At 49.8% G+C, this 25,252-nt stretch overlaps 1 protein-coding gene across 1 annotated transcript; it reads right to left on the bottom strand.

Annotated features, from left to right (window-relative positions):
* Positions 1 to 23,832, bottom strand: Fgfr4 (fibroblast growth factor receptor 4). Its single transcript, XM_027941051.2, has 18 exons — positions 23,742 to 23,832; positions 22,817 to 23,080; positions 22,497 to 22,577; positions 22,216 to 22,382; positions 21,551 to 21,674; positions 20,643 to 20,833; positions 20,376 to 20,514; positions 19,762 to 19,955; positions 19,532 to 19,677; positions 19,330 to 19,451; positions 17,962 to 18,072; positions 17,506 to 17,696; positions 16,983 to 17,105; positions 16,820 to 16,890; positions 15,534 to 15,671; positions 15,167 to 15,272; positions 14,911 to 15,045; positions 1 to 408 (listed from the first exon to the last, which is right to left on the bottom strand). The coding sequence occupies exons 1-18, from the start codon at positions 23,830 to 23,832 to the stop codon at positions 1 to 3; spliced, it is 2,802 nt and encodes a 933-aa protein (XP_027796852.2).
* Positions 23,833 to 25,252: the final 1,420 nt, after the last annotated feature.

The raw sequence follows: 25,252 nt of genomic DNA, 5'->3' as shown, positions 1-25,252 counted from the left end.
TCAGGGAAGAGAGAGGGATGGGGACACAGCCACAGAAAACAGAGAGAAAACAATGATTTTGCAAGAGGACACGGTGTGTGGGCTCTCGGCGTGGGCTGGGTCATCCTCCTCCAGCCAGCAGAAGAGGGCCATGAGAGACCGAGCCTCCGCTTCCAGCTCCAGCGCTGGCCTTAACAAGCAGGCGCACGTGGCCTGAAGCGCCTCTGGGCCGGCGGGTTTCCGCTCTGGGCCACACAGGGGCCAGCATTCCAAGGAGACAGCCTCTGATTGGCTAGTTAGGTCAGGTGGCCTCCACGGGCCAATTAGCGGCGGCCCATGACGTGGGCCCTGGGATCCGCTCCGGAGTGGTGGACTCTCTGACAGGAGTTCTTTGTGCCCTGGGCCACGCCGGGACAGTGTCGCCAGATCCTGTTAACAGCCAGCGTGCACCAAGTCCAGCTGGCGCTTGGTGCCCATTTAACTGAATTTGCCACCGAGAAATAGATGAGGAGGACTGAGCTGGTTCTCCAGTCTCCCTCGGGGCTCTAAGTGCCACCCTGATGCTTCTTCGGGATTTTGTGCCTCTTTTTCCTCTCCTTCCTCCAAAACTTCAACCTTTCCCTGTCTTCTTGCTCCTTCCCGGAAGCCCAAAAAAGTGGGTAGCATCAGTCTCTCTCCTTTTTTAAGAGAAGTCTCAAGTTTCTCTCCCGCTTGACTGCATCTCCGAACCTCTGCTGCCCTCATTTCCCTCATCCCATTGCAGTCAGGGTTCAGATCCCTAACAGCGCCTCTATAGCAAGTCTGTTGGCATTTCACAATCTTTTCTGCTTCAATTCTGGCAGCATTTGCCTATTTATCTCTTTGAAACCAGCAATGTTTCCAGGGTATCCTCATATTTCCTGGTCCCCTCCTAAGCTTTGTGACAAGCTATTCTCTATGCTTCCACGTCATGGGCATGCCTTTCCTTCTCTGGCCCAGCAAAGAGCTGTCCCAGTGCCCCATCCAGGTACAGTTTGCTTATCATTTAAGCCATCTCCCTGAGGGATCTGATCTACTCATGGCCTACATCCCCTGAATGCCAGCAATACCTGAACCTCAGTCTCTAACCCAGATTTGTTCCAGAGCTCCAAGTTCACTACCTCACAGATACCACAAGCTTATCATAGTCCTTTATTCAGTAAATATGTATGGGAGTTGGGAGTGGAACTCAAGAGGCAAAGTGCTAGCCTAGTATCCTGTCGGCCTTGGGTTCCATCCCCAGCACTGGGGGGGAGGGGGAGCAGGGAAGCATTAAACTGTGTGCTTATTTATAATTAAATTATATTTAATACATGTATGTATGTATAAGTGGGAAGGGCAAGAGTAGATTTGGAGAGAGATATATCGGGGATTGACCCCAGGGGCAATTTGCCACTGAGCTATATTCCCAGACTTCTTTACTTAAAAAAAAAAAAAGAAAAAACTGGGGGCACTTTTTAAAATTTTTAGACAGAGTTGCTAATATGCTAAGACTGACCTTTAACTTGCCTTTGCTTCCTGAATAGCTGGGCTCATAGGCTTGAATCACCACACCTAGCTTTAAAGTATATATATTTTCTTTCTTTCCATTTATTTATTTATTCATTCATTCATTTTGGTGCAGGTTTGTTTGTTTGTTTATTTGTTTGTTTTGGTACTGGTGATTGAACCTGGGGCCTTGTGCATGCCCTTGCACTATAACTCCAGCCCCTAACATATATTTTTGAATTCCTGCCTTAGCCTCCTGAGCCACTGGGATTACAGCCTAATGTATATTTTTATATCAATATATCAATATTTATTTATTGATATATGCCAAGCACTTGAAATACTGTGCCTCTCATGACCAGCACCAAAAGGGTGTTAAATGCATGTATAAGGAATGTCTGGCATAGTGCCTGGTACAGAGGAAGTGCTCAATCAAATTTAGCTCCCTTCCTCTTTGGAAGCTAAGAGGGCCTGGGAATTCAGTCTCTGGAGCCTAGGCTAGTATGGGGGGTGGAGAGGGAGGGAGGCCCTATTCCTCAGACCAGCCACTCTATCCCAGAGTTAGGAACTGTCCGATCACCTCATCCCCGTTGCAAAAGCTACATCAGTGACCTAAAAGCTTTGGAGAGAGAGGGAGAGAATGCAAAAGTAAAAATTTTCTTATTTTTTTCTAACATTCTTCTGCCAGGGCAAACCTCAGATCCATCAACTCAGCCAAGACAGCATTACCCCAGATGGGGGCAGGAGGCTGCATCAGGACATTAGCCTAGAACTGACAGCTGCTGCAGCCAGGCTAGGATATATATACTGACCAGGGTTCGAATCTTGGTTGTGTGGGCTGGGGATGTAGTGTAGTTGGTAGAGTGCTTTCCAAACGTGCAAGGCCCCGGGTTCAATCATCAACAACAACAACAAATTCAAATTCTGATTGGGTGATGTTGGGCTACTATTTGACATCTCTGAACTATTATTTCCACATGTAATTTGGGGATATGAAAGGACTCTACCTCATTAGGGATGTTGTAAAGATTCTGCTCAAATATCTTAGTAGTGACTGGTACTTTTGGCTGCAAAAGACAGGAAGGCAGAGCTTTCATGGTGTACTAACGCCACTGTGTGATTGGCAGAGGAATTACATAGTGGGGTTGTTGCTCAGAAAGTTAGCTGGACTCCGAAGACTGCAAATGGGCTGCCTGATGCTAGTGCCCTTCTCCACTGTCTAGGGTCCCTCAAGTCTCTAAACCCAGTACTGTCTGTCATATTTGGGGGAAGCCATTCCACTTCTGGTCACAGGGCACTGGCTGTACTATCTAAGACTCAGAGCCTTTGGTGATTTCTGACTGTGGTATTAAAAGCTCCTTATAGTGGGTGTCCTTAATACCTGCTCTGTGCTTGGAACTCAGCATGACTTCGCTCCAGAGCTGCCATGCGATACACTCTGCTCTCTCCTTATTTCTTGGCTTTCCTGAAGCTCCTTCTGTCCCTAATTTAGGGGCCCAAAACACATTTCCCTAGTGAGCATGTTAAGTTCCTGTAGTGATGGAAATGGCAACCATTTTTTTGAGCGCTTGCTGTGTGCTATGCAGGGTCTTTAAGGACATTCATTCCACATGCTCTTCACAGTCTCTCTTAGGTTATTATGATTGCCCCATTTTGCAGAAAAGTACACTGAGTCAGAGAAAGATAAAGCTGCCCACCCAAAATCAATCAGTCATCGCGGTAATACCCCTCTCCGTGTTAGGCCCCCAAATACCTCCTGCCTAACAGGTGGGCTACCTAGTATGATGAGAAAGGCAGACAGACCCCCATTCAAATCCTATCTGTTTTGCTCACAACTGACTTTCTTTTTTTTTTTCCCCCTTTCCTGGGGATTGAACCAGGGGCTATTTACCCAGAGTTATATTCTCAGTCCTTTAAAAAATGTTAAATTTTGAGATAGGGTCTTACAGATTTGCTCAGGCTGGCCTCAAACTTGAGATCCTCTTGCCTCTGAGTTCCTGGGATTATAGGCACCACTGCAGCTGGATCACAATTTACTTTTCTTTCTTTCTTTCTTTCTTTCTTTTTTTTTTTTTGAAAGAGAGAGAGAGAGAGACAGGAGAGAGAGAGAATTTTTTTAAAAAATTTGCTTTTTAGTTTTCGGCGGACACAACATCTTTGTTTGTATGTGGTGCTGAGGATCGAACCCGGGCCGCATGCATGCCAGGCGAGCGCACTACCGCTTAAGCCACATCCCCAGCCACAATTTACTTTTCAACTTTGAGCCCAAGCTTCCTCTTATGTGAAATGGGATGGCAGCTCCCATAGGCCAGAGGTGCTGACTGGGAGGGGCAGGTGGTATTTGGGGGCCTAACACAGAGGGAGGGTGTCACAGAAATTAGCCAGAGCTAGTGAGGGCACACTACGGTAAGCTAGGACCCCCTCAGTGAGGTCAGGCGGAAGCATTGGTCTGGCATCCTATAGGTCAGAAAGATAGGGTGAAGGACTGAGAACCCCAATTTAGCATCTGACCAGCATGAAGTAGGGGCTGAAGTGACCAAACCTCATCATTGCTCTCCTAAGCAGCCCCTTGCCTATTCTTTCCAAACCCACTATTTTTTTTTTTTAAGAGGAGGAAAATATATTTGGTACTCACGGTTTTAGAGGTCTCAGTCCACAGAAGGCCAACTCCATTGCTCTGGGCCAGAGGTGAGGAAGTCCAAACCTACCCTTAAATTCACCACTTGACAACTTATGTGAGCCTTTCAAACACACATCTGACTGAGTCCTTTGCTGCTGAAAACCTTGACCTTCCTCTGTTCACCAGAGATTGAACACCAGCCAGGGCCCATGAAATCTCTTGCAGCAACCCCACCTGCTCCAACACCCACCTCTGGTCTTTGGCCTTCTTCTATTTCCTTGAAGGCACATTGAGCCTTTGCACATGCTGTTCCCATTGTCTGAGACATTCTTTCCTTCTGTTGGTTAATGCAGTGGTACTGGAAGTTCTCCTGGGAGTGGGGAAATTGAGACCTGAAGGAGGAATAAGAGTTTGGAAAATACACTGGGCACAGTGGCGTACGCCTGTAATCCCAGCAGCTGGGGAGACTGAGGAGGAGTATTGTGAATACAAAGCCAGCCTTAGCAACAGTGAGGCGCTAAGCTACTCAGTGAGACCCTGACTCTAAATAAAATACAAAAATAGGGCTGGGGATGTGGCTCAGTGTTTGAGTGCTCCTGAGTTCAATCTCCAATACCAAAAAAAAAAAAGAGAGAGAGAGAGAGAGAGAGAGTGAGAGAGTGTGTTTGGAGAATCAATAGGGAGGGAGATAGTATTGCAAAAGAGGAAACAACTGATGGGAGGAAGTGCCCATGCAGTAGAGCGGGCCCAGAAGGGAGACTGAAATGAATGAGAAGGAAGCAGAGTCCTGAAGGTCTTCTGTGTTAAGGAACTTGGATGCAATCCTGAGGTCAGTGGAAACTATGAGTAGGGATAATAACAGTTTTGCCCTTTAGTGTTTCTCCAAGTAAGGTAGAGAGTGGCTTATCAGCACCGTTCTGAAAAGTATAGCACCCAGAACTGAACAGTCCTCCAAGAATAACCTGTAGGAAGCTGGAAATAGTGGCACATGGCTATAATTCCAGTGACTTGGGAGGCTGAGGTAGGAGGATCACAAGTTCAAGGCCAGCCTCAGCAAATGAGTGAGGCCCTAAGCAACTCAGCAAGACCCTGTCTCTAAAGAAAATATAAAAAAGTTCTGGGGATGCAGTTCAGTGGCTAAGCACCCCTGGGTTTAGGCCCTGATACAAAAATAGGGATTGTGGCTCAGCGGGAGATTGGTCACCTCCCACGTGCGAGACCCTGGGTTCCATCCTCAGCACCACATAAAAATAAATAAGTGAAATAAAGGTATTGTGTCCAACTACAATTAAAAATAAAATTTTAAAAATACATTAAAAAAAAAGAAAGAAAGAAAAGTGACCTTAGGCACCAGCAGGGGAAGATGTCACTTCACTGGGTCCCCAACTTAAAACCTCCACTCCACACCAGGTGGAAGTGGAGTGCTGCACTTCCCATGGATGCCAGGAGGTGGCACCAACACCACAGTGTGTCTCCAGGAACTCTGTGCTGGGAGAACCCTCAAGGGGCAGAGGCCAGAGAGGAAAAAGGTGGTGAGGAAAGGAGAGGCAGGGGATAGACCTGACAGGACTGGGGATGCTTGGGGAATTTGGATGGTTTTGGTTCCCTGTTATTTTTCCTTAGGATCAAGCAACATCGTGTTTGAGTTTGACTCCCATTTTCACCATTATGTGTTCTGTACTGCATCCTCAGGCCCCTGGAACACTAATGTGGACTCTGTCTACCTGTTCACCTTTACCCTTTTCCATCTACAAGTTTTTTTTTTTTTCCCTATAGTATGGATGGAACCCAGGAGGGCCTTGTGCAAGTTCTCTACCACTGACATACACCTCCAGTCATCATTCTGTTTCTTACCTGTTCCAGTCAGCACTAGATTGCTGAGGTCCCTCCATGTGGCTGTGCATACTGTTGGATCTTTTTCACTTTGTGTGTGTGTGTGTGTGTGTGCGTAAGTGTGTGGTGCTGGGAATGAAACCCAGGGCCCTGTGCATGATAGGCATGTGCTTTACCACTGAGCCACATCCCCAGCCCCTCTGCATATTTTATTGATAAACCTCCAAGTAAGGGACTTCAGATTGCCTCTAACCTTTTCCCCATCTTCCCTGGAAGGTCATGTGTGAGAATATTTTGGGGTGGGGGAGGGGTTCTAAGTTCTGGGCCAAATTGCCAAATACTAGGGTGTGTGTGTGTGTGTGTGTGTATGTGTATGTGTGTGTGTGTGTATTTAGCTGAGTGTTTGTAGACAGCTCTGGAATAGTTTAGGCATAGCCCAGGAAGACCCTCATAGCCTTCTGAAGGCAACTGTCATTCTCCAGCTTTCTGATTTTTGCTGGTTTAATAGGTACAAATGAGAACATCTGAGTATTGTGAAGTTTCAGGATCTTCTCATGTACTTGTTAGCCTCTGGGTTTCCTCATCAGTCAGTTGTCTGTTTCTACCCTGCATTTGTATCATTTTGAGGTATCTTATCCTTGAGACTTTTCAAGAGTACCTTAGATATTGGTCCCTTATCCCCTATACCAGCCTCAACACATATTGAGGAAATCCTGGTCTACAAGCAGAAGCCTTCAGCCTAGAGGTTCCTTCAAAGGCTGAGCCATCTCAGGGTCCCCAGCCCCATATTACAATGGGGACCCAGGGTCAGAAGATGGGCAGGGGATTGGGAGTCCAAGGCTTATCATTGTGGTCCTCTAGCACATAATATGTATATTTCAGGAGGCCTGTTTAAGCTCTCAAAGGTTTTTGGAGCCTCTTGGAGATCAGCTCTCCAGCCTGAGATTTGAATTTTGAATTTGGGAAATTCATTCAACATCTATTAATTCCATGAACATCTATGAGTACTTACTATATACCAGAGCCCACTTATAAACACTTCCTCCCGCTTTTGTGCCAAGGATTGAACTCTGGACCTTGCTAAGCACAGGCATTATCACCAAGCTACTACTCTGGTTGTGGACACTTAAGGTACACCTGTGGACAAGTCCTTGGCTTCTCAGAAGTCACCTTCTAGTGAGGTGTCAGCCAATAAAGAGTGAACAAATAAGGCAATTGGCCCAGAAAACAAACAAGGGGATAAAATACGGAATACAGAGGCAGAACTTTAGCCAGGGTGATCAGGAGAGGCCACCCTTAGGAGGTGACCTTTGTTCTGAGAGCCAGCCAGAAGAACCTGAACAGCATTATAGTCAGAGGGACCCACAAGTGTAAAGGCCCTGAGGTAGAAGTGAGCTTGGGGTGATGAAAAAACAGAAAGAAGGTCACAGGGGCTGGAGACTAGATGGGTGAAAGGCAAGCAGAGTGTTGGTTAGTGGTTAGGGGCCTGGTCAGGCTGCAGCCAGTAGGAGCAGGTTCAGGCTGGTTGGTGTGTGAAGTAGACAGGAGGACAGTTTAACCTCAGCATGTGGCTGCTTTGTAGGGTACTGTGCCCTGAAGTTTCTGAAACTTGGGGTGCTCTAAGGTTTAGGCTGGAGAGCTTTGTTATGGACCCAGAGGAGCTATTTGTTTTCCTTAATTTTCTTCTTCTTCTTCTTCTTCTTCTTCTTCTTCTTCTTCTTCTTCTTCTTCTTCTTCTTCTTCTTCTCTCTCTCTCTCTCTCTCTCTATATATATATATATATATATATATATATATATATATATATATATATATATATATATATTTATGCCAGGGATTGAACTCAGGGCCACTTGAACACTGAGCCACATCCCCAGCCCTATTTTGTATTTTACTAGAGACAAGGTCTCATCTCACTGAGTTGCTTAGTGCCTTGCTGTTGCTGAGGCTGGCTTTGAACTCTTGATTCTCCTGCCTCAGCTGGGATTACAAGCGTGCTCCACCACACCCAGCTTTTCTCTTCTTGGAAAAAAAAATTCTTTTTATCTTTCTGCCAGCCAGCCCTTCTCCTCTTCCCCTCAGGAAAGAGGACTGGGACCCCGATTTCCTGGAAGCCTCAGCTATTAAGGGCAGAGCCTCCCCAAAGTACTTCCCTGACAGGAGCCTCATCATCCCCTTGGCCAAATCATTTGGTCATTTGACAGGTCTCAAGGTGGCCCACTCTGCCCTGAGCTGAGTTCTCAAGAGGTGGGTCCCCTGAGACCCCTACCTTGGGTGGGACAGAGACAATAATGGGTGCATAGAAATGTAATGCCTAGATTGTGCTGTGAGGTTAGACAGGGTGGGCTTGTTGGAGAAGGGACAACTGAGCTGAGTCCTGAAGCGTACAAGGGTTCCAGACCTGCAAGAGACCCACAGCCATCCCACTTAGGGCCGAGTGGTGAGGTCAGGAAAGCCAGGCCAGGCTGTCAAGAGTACCAGCGGGGGCTGGGGATGTGGCTCAAGCGGTAGCGCGCTCGCCTGGCATGCGTGCGGCCCGGGTTCGATCCTCAGCACCACATACAAACAAAGATGTTGTGTCCGCCGAGAACTAAAAAATAAATATCAAAAAATTCTCTCTCTCTCTCTCTCTCTCTCTCTCTCTCTCTCTCTCTCTCTCTCTTTCTCTCTCTCTCAAAAAAGAAAAAAAATGCTCTCCTTTAAAAAAAAAAAAAAAAGAGTACCAGCGGGAGCCTGGCACAGGGGACCCAGTAAGAACTGTGCTGTGGAATGTGAACAGAGATGGAGCTGGAGAGGATGTGGGGAGCGTTGGAAGAGTTCAGCTGCTGGCGATTTCATGCCCCCTCCTCAGTCATTTCTTGAGGCCAGGCCCTGGGCGGGGGGCCCAGGTGCTGATGAAGGTCAGATTTCGGTAGTAGCAAGGGAATAAAAAGGAGATTTCCTCTGGAGGGGAGAGCCCTCTCCCCCTGAGAGAGCTGCAGCTGCCTCCCACACATACTCCAGGATTAGGCCAAATCCTACAGCAGGTGGAGGGGTGGGAGGGGGCCTCCCGGTTAGGGTCCTGGGAGTGTGGGAAGCAGTGGGCAATTGGGGGTCAAGTATGTATAGTCTTTTTTTTTTTTTTTTTTGGTAGATGGACAAAGTGCCTTTGTTTATTTGTATGTTTTATTTTTCTTTTTTAGAGAGAGATAATTTTTCTAATTTTTTTTTTGGTTAGGTTTTCGGCGGACACAACATCTTTCTTTGTATGTGGTACTGAGGATCGAACGCGGGCCGCACGCATACCAGGCGAGCGCGCTACCGCTTGAGCCACATCCCCGGCCCATATGTTTTATTTATTTATTTTTATGTGTTGCAGAAGATTAAACCCAATGCCTCACACGTGCTAGGCAAGGCTCTACCACTGAGCTACAACCCCAGCCCAAGTATGTATAGTCTTGACTGTGCTTTTAACTGTGCCTGGACCTGGGAATGGGTCACCTTCATCTCTTTTGTCAACAGACACTCTTTTTTGGGTACTGGGGATTGAATTCAGGGCACTAAACCAAAGAAGCCACATCCCCAGCCCTTTTTATTTTTTTATAGCTCAGTGGTAGAGGGTCTTGCTAAGTTGCTGAGGCTGGTCTAGAGTTTGTGATCCTCCTGCCTCAGCCTCCCAAGTCACTGGGATTACAGGTGTGTGCTACCACATACCTGGATGAGGGTCTGGGGGGGTGGGCAAGGACAGTGACAACTAAACTGGATGTGATTTCATGCTCTTCTCATGGCTGTCCTTACAGGAAGGCATTTTTGTCCCCCATTTCCAGATGAGGACACTGAGGTTTAGAGGAGGAATCTGGCAGGAAGACTGAGAAAATGGAGAGAGTTTCTCTTGGGGAAGGAAGAGAGGAGGAACAAGGGTTTGGGTTTATTTTCATTGAGAACATTTTTATTTTCCTAGTGCTGGGGATCAAACCCAGGGCCTTCATGCATGCCAGGCAAGTGCTCTACCCACTGAGCTGCATCCTGTTCTTCATTGAAAACATTTTTGGACAATGAATTCTTTTTTATTTTTACTTCAAAACTCTTCTTCTCCTTCTCCTCCTCCTCCTCCTCCTCCTTCTTCTCCTTCTTCTTCTTCCTTCTTCTTTCTTCTTCTTCGATTGAACCCAGGAGCACATAACCACTGAGCACAGTCTCAGTCCTTTTTTTGTTAAGTTGATCAGGGCCTTGCTAAGTTGTTGAGGCTGGCTTTGAACTTGCAATCCTCCTGCCTCAGTTCTCCAAGTTGCTGGGATTACAGGTGTACATCACTGCACCCGACTTACTTTAAAATTTTTAATTAATTAATTAATTTTGGTGCTTGAAATCCAACTTGTTCCCAAAGTGCAAAGCCCCCATGTCTCCAGTAACATTTGTATCACCCAGGAACTGGTTAGAAGTATAAATTCCTAAACTTCTCTCCAGAGGTACTAAATATAAACTTGTGAGGTGGGGGCCCTCTGGGTCATTAAGATATATGCTACAGTTTCAGAATGATTGCTTGGAAAAAAAAAAAAATCACCAGGCTGGGGTTGTGGCTCATGATTCAGTGCTTGCCTAGCATGCACGAGGCACTGGGTTCCATCCTCAGCACCACATAAATGTAAAATAAAAATAGTGTGTTCACCTAAAACTTAAGAATAAATATTAAAAAAAAAAACAAAAACAAAAATCACTATCTAGTGGCTGGGCTTTAGGTCTGTGGTAGAGCAGAAGATAAGCATGTGTGAGGCCCAGGGTTTCTTAGCACCACACAAAAAACGCACATCCTCTGTCTGAACAGTGCTTGCTTCCTGGTAGGTGCAATTTGGGGAATCCTTTTCTTTTTTTAATATTTATTTTTTAGTTGTAGTTAGACAATACCTTTATTTTATTTATTCTTATGTGGTGCTGAGGATCGAACCCAGGGCCTCACATGTGCTAGGCTAGTGCTATACCACTGAGCCACAACCCCAGCCCCTTGGGTGATGCTTTCATTACACTGATAAGAGCCCCTGAGTGAGGGAGACTCAGTCTAGAAGCTGATCTGGAATGGGGGGAAGACCCGAGGAGGCTGCCCTGAGGACTGAGGTTTGAATGAGCTCTGGAAAGAGTAGGCTTGGTGTTAAGAGGAAAAGTGTCCCCAGGAAAAAAAAAGCCTGTGTGAGGGCTCTGAGATGACAGGGGCTGAAGGTCATAGGGCTAGGCACATATGTGCTTGAGCATTTGGACTGTCCATGTACCCCATGTGTGGGCATCCTGTAAATAGACCTCCCCTATTTTGTACCTACCCAGGGTGTTGGAATGAGCTTTGCAGTGGAAGAAAGCCCCTGGCCCTGAGCACCAATCCTCCTACTCCCCTTGCCATGTGTCCTTCAGCTAGTTACTTCCTCCTTTTAAGCCTCAGTGTCCTCATCTGGGAAATGGGAACAACCATGCCTTCTGGAAGGGCTGCCCTGAGAAGGGAATGAGATCACCAGCTCTGCACAGCCAGCCACAGGGTCCTGGAGGCCATTCCCTCCTAATCTCCGTGCAATAACAGCTGTTGTTTACTAAGCACTTACAAGCACTCTGAGCGGGTGTCGTCATTCACTCCTGTGTTTCGGGTAGGAAAATGGAGGCTCAGGGAGGGTAACTTCTGTCACAGTATCATTCCTCTCACCCCATGCACAATCTGACCCTTCCTCCCAGGTGCCCATTCACCAGCCAGCTGTCTCCTGTCCCTTGGCAGGGCTTTCCACATCAGGGTGACTGTCTCTCTCTTGTTCTCCTCAGAGCCCTGACAGATACAAGCAGCCAGCAAGTATCAGAATCTGGAAGGAGGCCCAGTGCTTTTCACTGGCTTGGAAGCCGCTCAGAACTCAGGCAGACCAAGGGGGCCAGGCCCCAGCTGTAGCCATGCTGCCCAGAGAGGCTGGGGAGGGCAGGCGAGATGGATGAGCAAAGCTTGCACCAGGGAATTACCAGCATCTGTCTCCTGACATGGGATGTCAGGAATGTGGAAGAGTCCCAGAGTGTGTGCCTGCCAGGGAGGCTGGCAGGGAGGGGGCACAGAGTAGGCAGCTGGGTCCCTCCTGGCCTCTAGGAACTACCAGGCAGCAGCTGCCCCTGTCACTCTGAGTGACCTGGTCTGGTCTCCAATGTACACAGAGCCTGCTGGGAACCAAGGGTGTTGGCCCAGCTTCTTTATCGAGACCTATTCTTTTTTTTTGTTGTTGTTGTTCTTCAGTGTTGAGGATTGCAATGAGGGCTTTGTGCGTGTACATGCTATTCGGGTGGTCTACCACTGAGTTATAACCCCAACCCCAAAGTTTGTCTTTTTTGTTGTTTTTGTTTGTTTGTTTTGTTGTAATGGGGTCTCACTGTGACTCCTGAGCTTAAGCAATTCTCCTTCCTCAGCCTCTTGATTAGCCAGGACCAGAGGTGTGCCACCACAGCAGGCATATCCCTCAATGTCACCACCATTAAATGGAAGAATAATCTTCATCTGACGGGGCTGTGGTAAGGGAGAACAGGGTGGTAGCTGAGTCTGACAGTGCAATGAATAATGGGCCACTCTATCCACATCCTCTTGTCCCATTCTAACCTCCCCACCCTTTCCTTCCCCAGGCAAGTCTGAGGAATGAGCTTCTCCTGCACTGTGAGGGCCTGGGTTAGTGAAGGACACAGACACTGGCCAAGAGCCTCCAAAGAGAGATTCAACATCTGGGAGTAGGGCTTGGTCAGAAAGTGTGGGGGGTCCAGGGAGCCAGTGCAGGAAGGAGCATAAACCAAGTGCTGCTTTGTGATGCTGCCCCTGCAGCCACCAGCAGGGAAATGGTGAACAAAAGGAATCCTGGAGACCATAATTTAGGGAGAGGGATGCTCAGGGACATAAAGCCAGTTCCCAGTGAAATACTATAGCATAACCTATGGGGACTGTCCCCAAGCATAAGTATATCCATCCATGTTTCATCTGAAACCCAATCCCTAGAGATAGGCAGGACAGGAGCTGCCCACTATTCTGGATAAAAAAAGTGGCCTTCAGATAAGTAACAGTGCTGGCCTCAATACCACAAGTGGGTGCTTGAAGTGGCAGGATTTCATCATCCTGGCTCCAAGTCCAGTGTCTTTACCTCCTGTTAGGGAATACAATTCCTGGAGGAAGGAAGGTGGTCAAGGTGACTTCCGGTTTTCTGGGCTGGTGTCATCTGTGAGATGGGGTACCCTGGAGGAGAAAAGAGTTTTCAGGGGAAGATGGGTAGTGCAGTTTGGGACATGGTGAGCCAGAGAGGGTATGGGGAAAATCCCGAACAGCAAGAAAAGCTGCTCCCTTCATGAACTGTTGCTCAGTCTTCCAGGGCAGCCCCAAATTCAGATATTCAATTCCTTAGAAACTAAGTGTTGGGCTGGGGATTTGGCTCAAGCGGTAGCGCGCTCGCCTGGCATGCATGCGGCCCGGGTTCGATCCTCAGCACCACATACCAACAAAGATGTTGTGTCCGCCGAAAACTAAAAAATAAATATTAATATTAAAAAATTCTCTCTCTCTCTCTCTTAAAAAAAAAAAGAAAGAAAGAAACTAAGTGTATTTTCAGCTACATTTCCTGAGAACCCCGAGAGCAATCCAGGCAGGCTCCATAAAGGCTGTCTTAGTTGGGCAGTATTGTCCCAGGCCTGAGCCTGCAGGAACAGGGCAGGAGAGCACCACCCACTCCATCAGGCACTGTCTCTGGCCTCCCCATAGCCCTCCCCTTGAGCTTCAGGGGCTGGGGAGCAACAGTAACTGTCAGAGTGAAGCCAAGGAAGATTCTAGGCTTAGAGGTCTGGGAAGTCGATCCCTCTGAGAAGGGGGTCTGAGAGCAGGGCTATGACAGCCTTCCTTATGAAGGACGATGCAGGCAGGGACAGCTGCAATCCAGTCAGGCAGCAACCAGCTGCTTCCCCTGAGACTGGCCAGAGCAAGGTGGGGTGGGCACAGCCCCTGCAAGCCCCAAGCCCGAGCCAGCAAAGCGTGGGAGCAGGCAGCGGCTGGAGCTTGGTTTCAGGTTTTCATGCTGTGTTAACGGTCAGCTTCGTTAATGTTGAGCAGATGAGGGAGGGGAGCAAATGGGAGGGAGCATGCCAGCTTCCTGGGGGATAGCCATGATGCATACAGGCATATGTGTGTGTGCAGAGGGTACAAGGGTTCCGCCCTATGTATGAGGCAGTCAGGCTCCTTTGCTCATGAATGCTTGTTCACACCATTGCATACACAAGATGGTGCTCAGAGGACACCCAAAGACAGAGGCACACCTGGGCTTAAGCAAGTGGGTGAGCTCCTGGGCTCCCGGGGCAGAAGTGGATGCAAATCTAAGCCCTGGCACAGAGCCCTCAGTCTGCTTCCCTTAGGCAGAACTCCCAGCTTGGGGGACCCCTCCACGCTATTCCCTGTTCATACCCTTAGGGGAGACATCAGGCACACAGAGGTTTATTTCAAAAAATAATTTATAAAAGAACATTTGCTCCTGTTTTTGGCAGGCTCTCAGTCTCTTGGGGGCACCAAAGCCAATACTTCCACCAAGATGCTGGGACAAGCAGCAGGGGGTGGGGGTACTTGGGGGAAATGGGGTTCAGAGGCATCTAGTCTCAGCTGTTGCTGGGGAGGAGGGAGGTGTGACAACAGCTCTGTAGCCAGGCACAGCCAACCCAGAGACAGGAACTGAGTGCCAAGGCCCAGGAGGCTGAGCAGCATCCTGACACTCAGGCCATTAGGATAGTGGCGTCATACTCTAAGGGCAAGGACAGGACCCGAGACTAGGGTTGAACTCTGGACTGGGAGACCAAGGCAGAGCAGAAAGCCTTAAATAGAACCCTAGGACCAGGACCTTCCCAAAATGGAACTAGAGATCTGGGACAGCACCCTAAAGAAGGGGACTGGGGTAGCCAAAGTCAAAAGCTGTGTCTGATTGTGGCTAAGCCAGGGGGTCCTGGGCCATTGTTCATGTCTGCACTCCAGGGAAGGAGAAGGGGCTTGGCTCCAGTGGCAGGGGTTCGTGGCTGAAAACAGAGTCATTGGAGGAGCAGGTGCTGCTGGCGTCCCCACTGGAGGGGGAGTAGTGTCCAAAGGTCAGACGAAGGTCTAGGTACTGTGGGGAACAGAGCTAGTCAGTCCCATAGCCACTGGGAACACACGTCCATGTATTCATGTGGGTGAGGCCCAGAGGGGAACGTGCAGAGGGAGATCACAAGACAGGATAGGAGCAGTACCTCCTCAGAGACGGCCAACAGGACCTTATCCAGTGCTTCCACCAGCTGCTTGAAAGTGGGCCTCTGAGAAGGTGCTGCATGCCAGCACTCACGCATCAGTCCATACCTGGAAGAGGTGGGGTACAGAGAGGGTCAGAGAAGCCCCACACCCCAGGGAGGGGAGAACTATGGGGCTCCTGTGGTGGATGCAGGGTAGGTGGGGCCATTCAGTGTGAGGGTGCAGAATCCAGGCCCAGGGTCCCAATCAGGCTAAGGAGTCAGGGAGAGAGAGGAGGCAACAGCAGCCATAAGAGTCCATGCTGCCCTCTTGGCCAGTATCAGGGAGGATGAGGACTGCAAAGTAGGGAAGGGCAGTGCCAGGTCTCACAGCTCTGGGGGGCAGTTTGGGGGCCGGTCCATTCGATGTCCTTCCCGTAGCAATGAGAACAATTCTTCTACAGGGATACCAGGATACGGGGAGCCTCCAAGTGTGAAGATCTCCCACAGCAGGATCCCAAATGACCACCTGGAGGAAGGACCAGAGCTCAGTGGGGCACAGCTTTCCTTCTGTTCCTGGAAACTGTGTTGGGGGACACTGCAGGAATGACCCACCACTTAGGGTGGGAATTGGATTCTGGGCTTTATTTTTTTTGTGCTGAGGATTGAATCCAGGGGTGCTCTACCAATGAGCTACACCCACAGCCCTTTTTATTTTTTATTTTGGAGAGAGGGTCTCATAAAATAGCCAATATTGGCATCACACTTATGATCCTTCTGCCTCAGCCTCTTGAGTTACTGGGATTATAGATATGTGTCACTGTGCCCAATTGGAGTAGGCTTCTTTTGGAGTCTGGTCCCACTCAGTTCCCAGGTCCGATCAGAAGAAATTCTTGAGTATAGGACATCCAAGGTCTTCTGACTGACTTTGGCAAGTGCCTTATCCATTTGTGTATATATGTGTGTGTATATAGTGCTGGGGATGGAACCCAACAACGCATGTGTACTAGAGAAGCACACTACCACTGAGCTACATCCCCAGTCTCTCTTATTTTTTCTATTTATTTTTAAAAAATTTTTAGGGGCTAGGGTTGTGGCTCAGCGGTAGAGCACTCGTCTCTCACGCGTGGGACCCTGAGCTTGATTCTCAGCACCATGTAAAAAATAAATGAGTGAAATAAAGGTATTGTGTCCAACTATAAAATAAGTATTTAAAAAATTTTTAGTTTGACATAATAACTTTATTTATTTTTTTTGATGTGTGGTGCTGAGGACTGAACCTAGGGTCTCTCATGTGTGAGGCAAGTGCTCTACCTCTGAGCCACAACTCCAGCCCCCCTCCTTTTTTTGTTCTGAGGATTGAACTATGGGGCACTTGGCTACTGAGCCACATCCCCAGCCCCATTTTGTATTTTATTTAGAGACAGAGTCTCACTGAGCTGCTAAGCACTTTGCTGTTGCTGAGGCTGGCTTCGAACTCACGATTCTCCTGTCTTGGCCTCCCGAGCCGCTGGGATTACAGGCACCTGGCCCCCCTTTTATTTTTTGAGAGAGGGTCTTGTGAAGTTGCTGGGATTATAGGCATGTGCTACCAGGCCTGTAACCTTGCCCTGATTATGGGGTAGGACAGAGATCACTGTTAGATATCTGGGATCCCCCCCAGATCCTAGAACTCACACATCACTCTGGTGCGTGTATACTCGGTCAAATAAGGCCTCTGGTGCCATCCACTTTACTGGCAGGCGGCCCTGGAGGGGAAAGGAGGAAAACATGGTGTAAGTACCATGGGTCCCTATGCTTGCCACCAGGCTCAAGCCCCTCCCACCCCAGCCTTCCTTACATTGCTGGTTTTCTTATAGTAGTCAATGTGGTGCACACCGCGGGCTAGCCCAAAGTCGGCGATCTTCATCACATTGTCTTCAGTTACCAGAACATTACGGGCAGCTAGGTCCCGGTGGATGCACTGGGGACAGGACAGGGGACTTAGCTTTATCAGGAAAACTGGAAACTGTGCATGTGCCATCTCACAGTAAGCCTGGGGCTGGGCTTTCCCACCCATTTTATAGAGAAAGAAGTCAAAATTCAAGGAAGGGAACCTAAAGCATCCAACTCAGGGCCACACCTTCTCTCTGCATCACTGCTTCCCTCCTTCACCTGTAGGATAGGGAACAGGTGAGGGAGGAATGAATGTGGGCCTGCAGGGCAACTGTATATGAACGGGGAAGGTTGTGAAGGACTTACAACCATTTAGACAGGGTCATGAGAAGGAGGAAGTGGTTGGAAGTTGGGGACATTTAATGTCAGCAGCATGAGAGAGTGGAGGTGAAGTTAGAGGGGTCCAGGGCTCTGATTGTAGCTCGCACCTTCCGAGACTCCAAATACTGCATGCCTCGGGCCACCTGATAGGCGCAGGAGACCAGAGCTGGGAAGGAGAGAGGCCCCTCACTGCTCCGGGGCCCATCAGGGCTGAGGTCAGGGCCTGGGGGGCGGCGGGCCCGGAGGAACTCCCGAAGGTTTCCTTTGGCAGCACACTCCACGATCACATATAGGGGACCTGCCGAGGAAAGGCAAATGGTGAGGGGACAGAATGGCTGCAAAGGCTATGGCTGCGTTTCCCAAATGCCCCACCCTCCTGGGCACAGACTCCGGCAGGTTGGTTTTTTCCCTGCAGAACTGGGGATGGAACCCAGGGCCTTACATGTGCTATGCAAAGTACTCTACCACTGAGCTACGTCTCCAGTCCATTTTATTTTGTATTTTGGGACAGGGTCTCACTAATTGCCCAGGCTGGTCTCGAACTTGCCTGGCCCCTGCCCCACCTTCCTGGGTGCAGACACCCAGCAGATTTATGATGTTCTTGTGTCGGCCGATCAGCTTCATCACTTCCATCTCAGAGACCAGGTCCGCCAGGTCCTTGTCGGAGGCATTGTCTGCAAGGACAACAGTTGGGGTGAGGCAGGTACCCTGCCACTATGCAGGTGAGGCTACCGGGCTGGGGACAGGTCAAGGAGCATTGGACCAGAGCTCAGGTGGGATCTGGGCCTGAATCCCCACTAGGCTGCATGGCCTTGACCAAGTCTCCCAGGTTGGGGACGTGACACATTCATTGAGCACTTGCCTAGCATGTGCACGGTCTGGGTTCAATCCCCAGAACCACTCTGAATGTCAGGTTTGTCTTGTATGAAACAGAAGAATAGATCACACCCCACCTCTCACAGTAGTTTCGAGGATGCAACAAGATCAAGGATTTGAAAGAGGCAGGCTTTCTAGTGAGCCACCCAGGAAATGGGAGAGAGTGGGGAAAGCGCCAAACAGGAAGGAAGCTGTGTCTGGAGGGGTTGGCACTGGTCCTTAAACAGGGTGAGAGCTCCTAGGGGTGGGAAGCAGGCTGGCGCCCTGAGGTCTGTCTGACCAGGACCTAGCGTTCATCTGGCCTGGGAATTCAGGGAACTGCTGGCAGAATGCAGCTAGGGAAAGCTGGGAAGAAAGCTGTTCCAGCTTTTCTTAAGGAGGCTGAGGACCAGGGCCTGGGCCCCCAGGCTGACCTGTGCCCCTGTGACAATGACATGACACTCCTTCCAACAACATACACAACAATATCATAAGACATATTTCTCAATCTCTGCCTCCCAGAAAGTACCAGGTGGCCCCAGCTGTGCAGAGAGGAGGAGGGAGCAGCAGTGAGTGATTTGGGTCATTCTTGCAGAGGGGGTTAGGAGCCAGCAGGAAAAGGCCTGAGTGGGCAAGTTCTAAGTGGGCCCTGCAAAACATCTAAGGCTCCTATTTGAGGTCCGGGACTTTTAAGCAGAGAAGTTATTCTCCTGTCCTAAAGGAGACAGATCTAGAAATAGTCTGGGGGTACTAAGGGTATTTTTAGGGGACCCATGGGAAATGAGATATGAGGTCAAGGATGACTGTCACAGGTCAGAGCTCAAGGGGGATATCAAGCCCCTCTCACCCCAGTGGTTAAGATTTACTGAGACTTGACTATGTTGCAAGCACTTTTCCATGAACCTAAGGGTAGGAACTATCATATAACCCAATGTAACACTAGGGGGAAATGACTTGCCAGAGTCACTTGGATACCAGGATCCCAGGGGCCCCAGTGCTCACAGGCAGCACTGTGAGCTCCTTCTGTTAGTCCCAGCACCATAGTGCCTCCCCCCGACAGGCTGCCACATGCACACCTTTGAGCATCTTGACAGCCACAGTGCTGGTTTGGTCAGGCTGGGCAGGGTCCATGCCGAAGGCTTCTGCGCGCACCACCTGCCCGAAGCAGCCCTCGCCTAGGGGCTTCCCGAGCACCAGCCTGGAGATCAAGAAAGCCCAGCCTCAGACCCTGGGCATCACTCTGGAGCCTACACCCCCATCCTCACTCTACTCATGTACCTGTCCCGGGGGAACTCCCACAGCGGATCAAGAGGAAGGTCTAGATTCACGAGGCCAGCGAGCAAGGGAGGGCCGCTGGAGGAGAGCCGGACGCCTCGCACCAGGGATGAGCTTGATTTGCCTGAGGAGCCCGACTCCAGGGAGAACTGCAAAGTGGGAGACTTGGCCCTGTTTCCTGGGGTCAGGCTGAGAGCCTTAGGAGAATGGGAATGAGGGACGGGCAATGGTACCTGTCGGCCCAAAGGGAATCGGGACAGCTTTTGCACGGTGGCAGGCTGGCGGGAGTGCTGGCTGTGGAGTGCCTGTCCGCGATACAGCCCGGCCAGCAGCAGGAGCACAGCTAAAGCCAGGGAGCCTGATGCATACAGGATGATGTCTGTATACCTGGCCTCTGGCACTGTTGCTGTCCACGTGAGGTCCTCTTCTACCCTCGCAGATGGATAAACACAGAGAGAAAATGACTGGTCAGTAGTCAGACTGACCAAACCCTGATCCTAACTCAGGTCCTCATGGCTGCCAATACATATAGGGATATACTGAGAAAGCTGCAGTTACGTCAGGTATGGGTATATGTGACCCAAACCCCCGAGGGCCACACAGTCATATGCAGTAAAATTAAACACACAAATCTTGGCTCTGGGTGTGGCTTAGTGGTAGAGCGCCTGCCTAGTATGTACAAGGCTCTGGGGTCCATCCCCAACACTGCAAGCAAACAGAAATCTGAACACTGCGTCCCAAGTCCAGACCCCACAAACCAAGACAGACAGCCCACCCAAAAGTCCAGAGCCCACTCTGGGATCACAGTGGGATTCTGCAGGAACTCCCAGCTTCCTCAGGAGCTTACCTGGCAGCACCGTGAGCCAGGCTGACTGGTAGGAGAGGCCAATGGAGTTGCCTGCCAAGCAGGTGTACTCGCCTGCATCCTCAGCCGACACATTCCGGAGGTAAAGGACCTCCACCTCTGAGCTGTTAATGTCTGCTGTCTGGGGTCAGGAGACACAATCAGGGGTCACAGCAGGCCTGGGCCCACACTGTAACTGAGAGGGCAACTGGGGACCTCACCACCCCAGGTGGCAGGAGGACAGGGTCCAGATACTGGTAGGAATTGCACCTTGAGGACTTGCACATAGGGGAAGCCGTCAGCTCCGAAGCTGCTGCCATTGATGACGATGTGCTTCAGCCACTGGATGTGGGGCTGGGCATCGCTGTACACCTTGCACAACAGCTCCACATCACTGCCCGCCACAGCTGTGGTGTTGGCTGGGAGCCCCGCCTGCAGGATGGGCCGGTGCGGGGACCGCTCTGGGGGCCAGGCCGGGACGTCAACCCTGACCAGTGGCACCTAGAATCACCCTGTTTATCTTCCTCAATCCTTCCCAGAGCTTAAGAGGACAACCTTCCTGACATGCAGCTCAGACCTGGTCTATCTCCTGAAACCTTCCATGGTTTCCTTTTTCCTTTGGGTCCAGGATAACTTCTCAGCCTAACTTTGAGAACCTTCTAATCTGCCTCCCTATGCAATGCTATACCCCAAAGATAGACTTCCCCACAAGGCACTGCCTTGTTGGCACTTTTTTTTAGGGTACTGGGGACTGAACTCAGAGGCACTCAACCACTGAGCCACATATCCCCAGCTCTATTTTGTATTTTATTTAGAGACAGAGTCTCACTAAGTTGTTTAGCACCTTGCCATTGCTAAGGCTGGCTTTGAACTCTGCGATCCTCCTGTCTCATCCTCCCAGACTGCTGGGATTATAGGCATGCACCACTGCACCCGTCTGCACTTAGGTCCTTAACTCAGCACATGCCCTCTCCCTGAATGTCTTTCTCACTTTTCCTCTAGGCAAGTCAGGCCTGCATAACCCTTGTGCTTCTCTCTGGCCCACCAGTCACTTTGAGCTACTTGACTCATCTAAGACTGAGCCCAATTTGTCTGCTAGCCTGGGTTTCCCCAAGGACAGGACTGAACCTAAGGCAGTCAATACCCACTCTCAACACCTTCCCAGCCCAGTCACTCACCCAGCACATCCAGCAAATAGCTGTAGCGGATGCTGCCCAGAGAGTTCTCTACGAGGCAAGTGTATGTGCCACGGTCCGAGGGCACCACACTTTCCATCACCAGGCTCCAGTGCTGGTGGCGCAGCTGAGGGCAAAGGAAATACTCATATGGGACCGTTAAACAATATCTACCCTGGAGGGCCAGGGCTGAGAAAGCTAATCCTGTCCACAGGGCTGTTCTTGAGCCACCTAGGCCCTGAGGAGGGTCAAGCCAAGGACAGGGACCCTTGGAACAAAGAAAGAGAGTCTGAGAAATATCGGAGCCCTGGGTTTGAATCTTTTTGAGTTTTAGCTCTACCTTTCTCAACCTCTCCTACCCGGTGCCAGTCTTTGCCTGATGGGAGTCTCAGCTTCCTATCAGAGCACAGAGCTGACTCTGGATGGTCTCATCCTGAGAATGAGATGCTAAGGCTTATTGATACCTACTGGTCAACGAGTCTTCCCACTTTACAGATGGAGTTGCTAAGGCTAAAAGGTCAAATCACTTGGCAGACAATAGCAGAGTAGGAACTTGAACCAGAACTGAGGCCTCACAATTATCTTCCCTGTGAGATTTATTTATACATGAGGGATGATGGGGGGATGAAAATGGGGGAGCAGATGGCCTTGGAAGCCAGAAGACTCACTCGAATGCCTCCTATGCGATTTTCCCCATGGAAGTCCTGTCCATCCTTGAGCCAGCGGATGGTGGGCACAGGGTTGCCTGCAGCTGGACAGCGGAACTTGACTGTGTTCCCAGCAGGCACCGCATGCAGTTTCTTCTCCATGCGTTGGGGGTGTGTCCAGTAGGGTGCTGGAGGAGAAAGGGAAGGAGGTAGTAGTTTGTGCCCCTGTGACGATCACTAGCGCCCACACAGTAAGGAATGGGCCACAGTGGGGACATGAATCCTTAAGGACTCATACCAACCTTGCTGGTGGTAAATGTGCACATTCGAGGAGTCCCTGTGGGCCGTGGGGTCCTTGTCATCATTGCTGGAAGTCAAGGAGTCTGTATCATGGACAGAGGAAAGCTTCTGAGATCCAAGAAGGGAGGTTTTTTATTTTTTTTAATATTTATTTTTTAGTTTTCGGTGGACACAACATCTTTGTTTGTATGTGGTGCTGAGGATCGAACCCTGGTCGCACGCATGCCAGGCGAGTGCGCTACCGCTTGAGCCACATCCCCAGCCCCCAAGAAGGGAGGTTTTAGTCCCCATGTACCTTTTAACCCCTGCCAGACCCTCTTACCATCTGCAACCAAGGTGAGATTGTGCAGGACAGTCATAGAGCCACGTGCTAGGCAGAGGTAGTGGCCAGCATCCTCTGGTAGAAAGCTGGCAATCTCCAGGCGGCCCCTCCAGCCCCGAACTCGGCCAGCAGGTGCCAGGCGACTACCCTCCTTATACCAGTGGCCACCACGCTCAGCCCTCCCACAGCACAGCCTCAGAGGCTGCCCAAGCGCCACCGTCAGCTCCTGCTCTTTCTGCTCCAGGCTGGGGGCCAGGCAGGGCTCTGAAGGCAGAGGGTAAAAGCCAGTGAGCCCCACAGTGCCACCCTAGGCAGCCCCTGCATATGAAGAACACGCTGCACACACGGGACAAAAGCACCTTGGACACATGCTGGTCAAGCTGCTGCCTCTACACACACACACACACACACACACACACAACCACATGCTACAGATGCTATGCACAGAGTAAATGCCACATTTCTAGGGCATGTCATACACAAAGTACTTGGCACACATGCTACATATGCCACTGTACAAGACACACACATGGGCACATGCTATAGGTGCCATATACAGGGCAGACACACATCACACTTCTGAGCATATCACACTCAGTGCATACAGCACACATGCTGCCTGTATGTTCTAAGCCATACCCAAGTACACAGAAAACACACACACACACACACACATACACACACACACACACACACAGCCAAGGGGCTCACCACTGGCTCTGCAGCCCAGCAAGGCCAGTCCTCTCTTGGAGACAGAGATAGATGGATGCTTGCTGGGAGCCAGACTCTGAGTCTCAGTAGTTGAGCCCTGCCCTGCGCCACCTTTTCAGGGCCAGGGCCAGGATCCTCTCCAGCTTTACTCAGTCAGCAGTCCCCTCCTATTGCCCACGCATCCTGCCACCCTCACCCACTTTAGAGGTCATACCCAGCTCCGTTTCCTCAGAGGCCTCTAGGTTCAAGGCTGGAGCCCTGGGTGCCCCCAGCAGGACTCCAAACAGGGCCAACAGCAGCTGCATCTCCTTCCTGCTGCTCTCAGGGACCCAGGCTGAACTTTCCACCAACTGTCTTCCTAAAACAGGAGGAAAAAGAGCTGTTACTCCATCAGACTTTGTTGGCACAATTCCCTTATTTTGCAGATGAGGAAACTGAGACAGAAAATGGTCCACAGACTCATCCAAGTCCCCAGTCAGGCTTGGGGAGCTGGGCAGAGAGGGGGAAAAGTTCTGTCATTGCCAGAGTCCAACAAGTTCTGCAGGGGGGCTGAGCTGGGCTTCCTGCTCTCCTTGGGTCCTGCTGAGACCCTGGCATGAGTTCACAGAAAGAACAGTTTGGGAATTCTTTGCTTGGAGGGAAGCAGAGATGGAGACATATCTTATGCTTGCTCTTAGCATCCATTATCTATTTTTTCTTTTTTGCTGAATAAAGGAATTTATTGCTGAAAAGCCAAAGTGGGGGGAAGTAAAATATAACACAAGGGCAAACATCAGCATGTGGATGCTATCTAATCTGATCTACTCCTAATAGCATGATTGACAGAGTCACATCCAGCTTTGGAACCCTCCAATGGCTGGGCGCTCACAACTAACAAGGCAGCACATTCCAGGTCAAGCAGGACATTCTTGCTCGTGCTGAACCAGAAATGCATTTTAGGGATACTTCTGCTTTTTGGGCCCCACAACTCTATCTGAGGCAACATAGGGTTTTTTTTGTTGTTGTTGTTGTGGTGGTGGTGGTGGTTGTGCTGGGGGTGGAACCCAGGGCCTCGTGAATGCTAAACAAGTATTTTACCACTGAGCTACATCTCCAGCCTGGTTTTGTAAAGAAGGTAGACTTTAGGTGTCAGACAGTGCCAAGCTGTAATCCTGATTTTTACCAATTTGTAAGTCCCTGTCTTTGTCCCTCTCTGAGCCACAACCCTCACAGGACTGGTCTGAAGATAAAAGAGATAATGTATGTAGGGACCGGGCACACAGAATGTGCATGCAATGTTCTCCCCATTCCTCTCCCTAGGAATGTTCATCCATCACTGTAGTTCTGCCTCAGCCAGTCTTGTCTGGTTCTGAAACTCCTCCTGTCAGGTGTGATATACACATCCACCCCATCTTGTTAACCTCTTCCAAATGCTTCAGAAGATATCTCTATCTACCGAAAATAAGACTCAGAACTGAGTCTCAGCTTGATCAGGGGATGTGGTGACCAGTGTAGTTTCAGGGACCTACTTATTGGCTGCTTCCTGGGGCTGGATAACACCCAGGTGGCACTAGGGTTTCTGTAGCAGAGCATAATTCTCTTTATTTTTTTACATTTTTGTGGTGCTGGAGATTGAACTGAGGAACTCAGACTTGATAGGCAAGTGCTCTACCCTGAGTGACATCACCAGCCTTTTTATTTTGAGATGGTCTCACTAAGTTGCCAAGGCTGACCTCAAATTTGAAT

Source organism: Marmota flaviventris, chromosome 5 (genome assembly GCF_047511675.1).
Source record: "Marmota flaviventris isolate mMarFla1 chromosome 5, mMarFla1.hap1, whole genome shotgun sequence".
NCBI lineage: Eukaryota > Metazoa > Chordata > Mammalia > Rodentia > Sciuridae > Marmota > Marmota flaviventris.
This window is presented reverse-complemented; position numbering and strand designations above follow the sequence as displayed.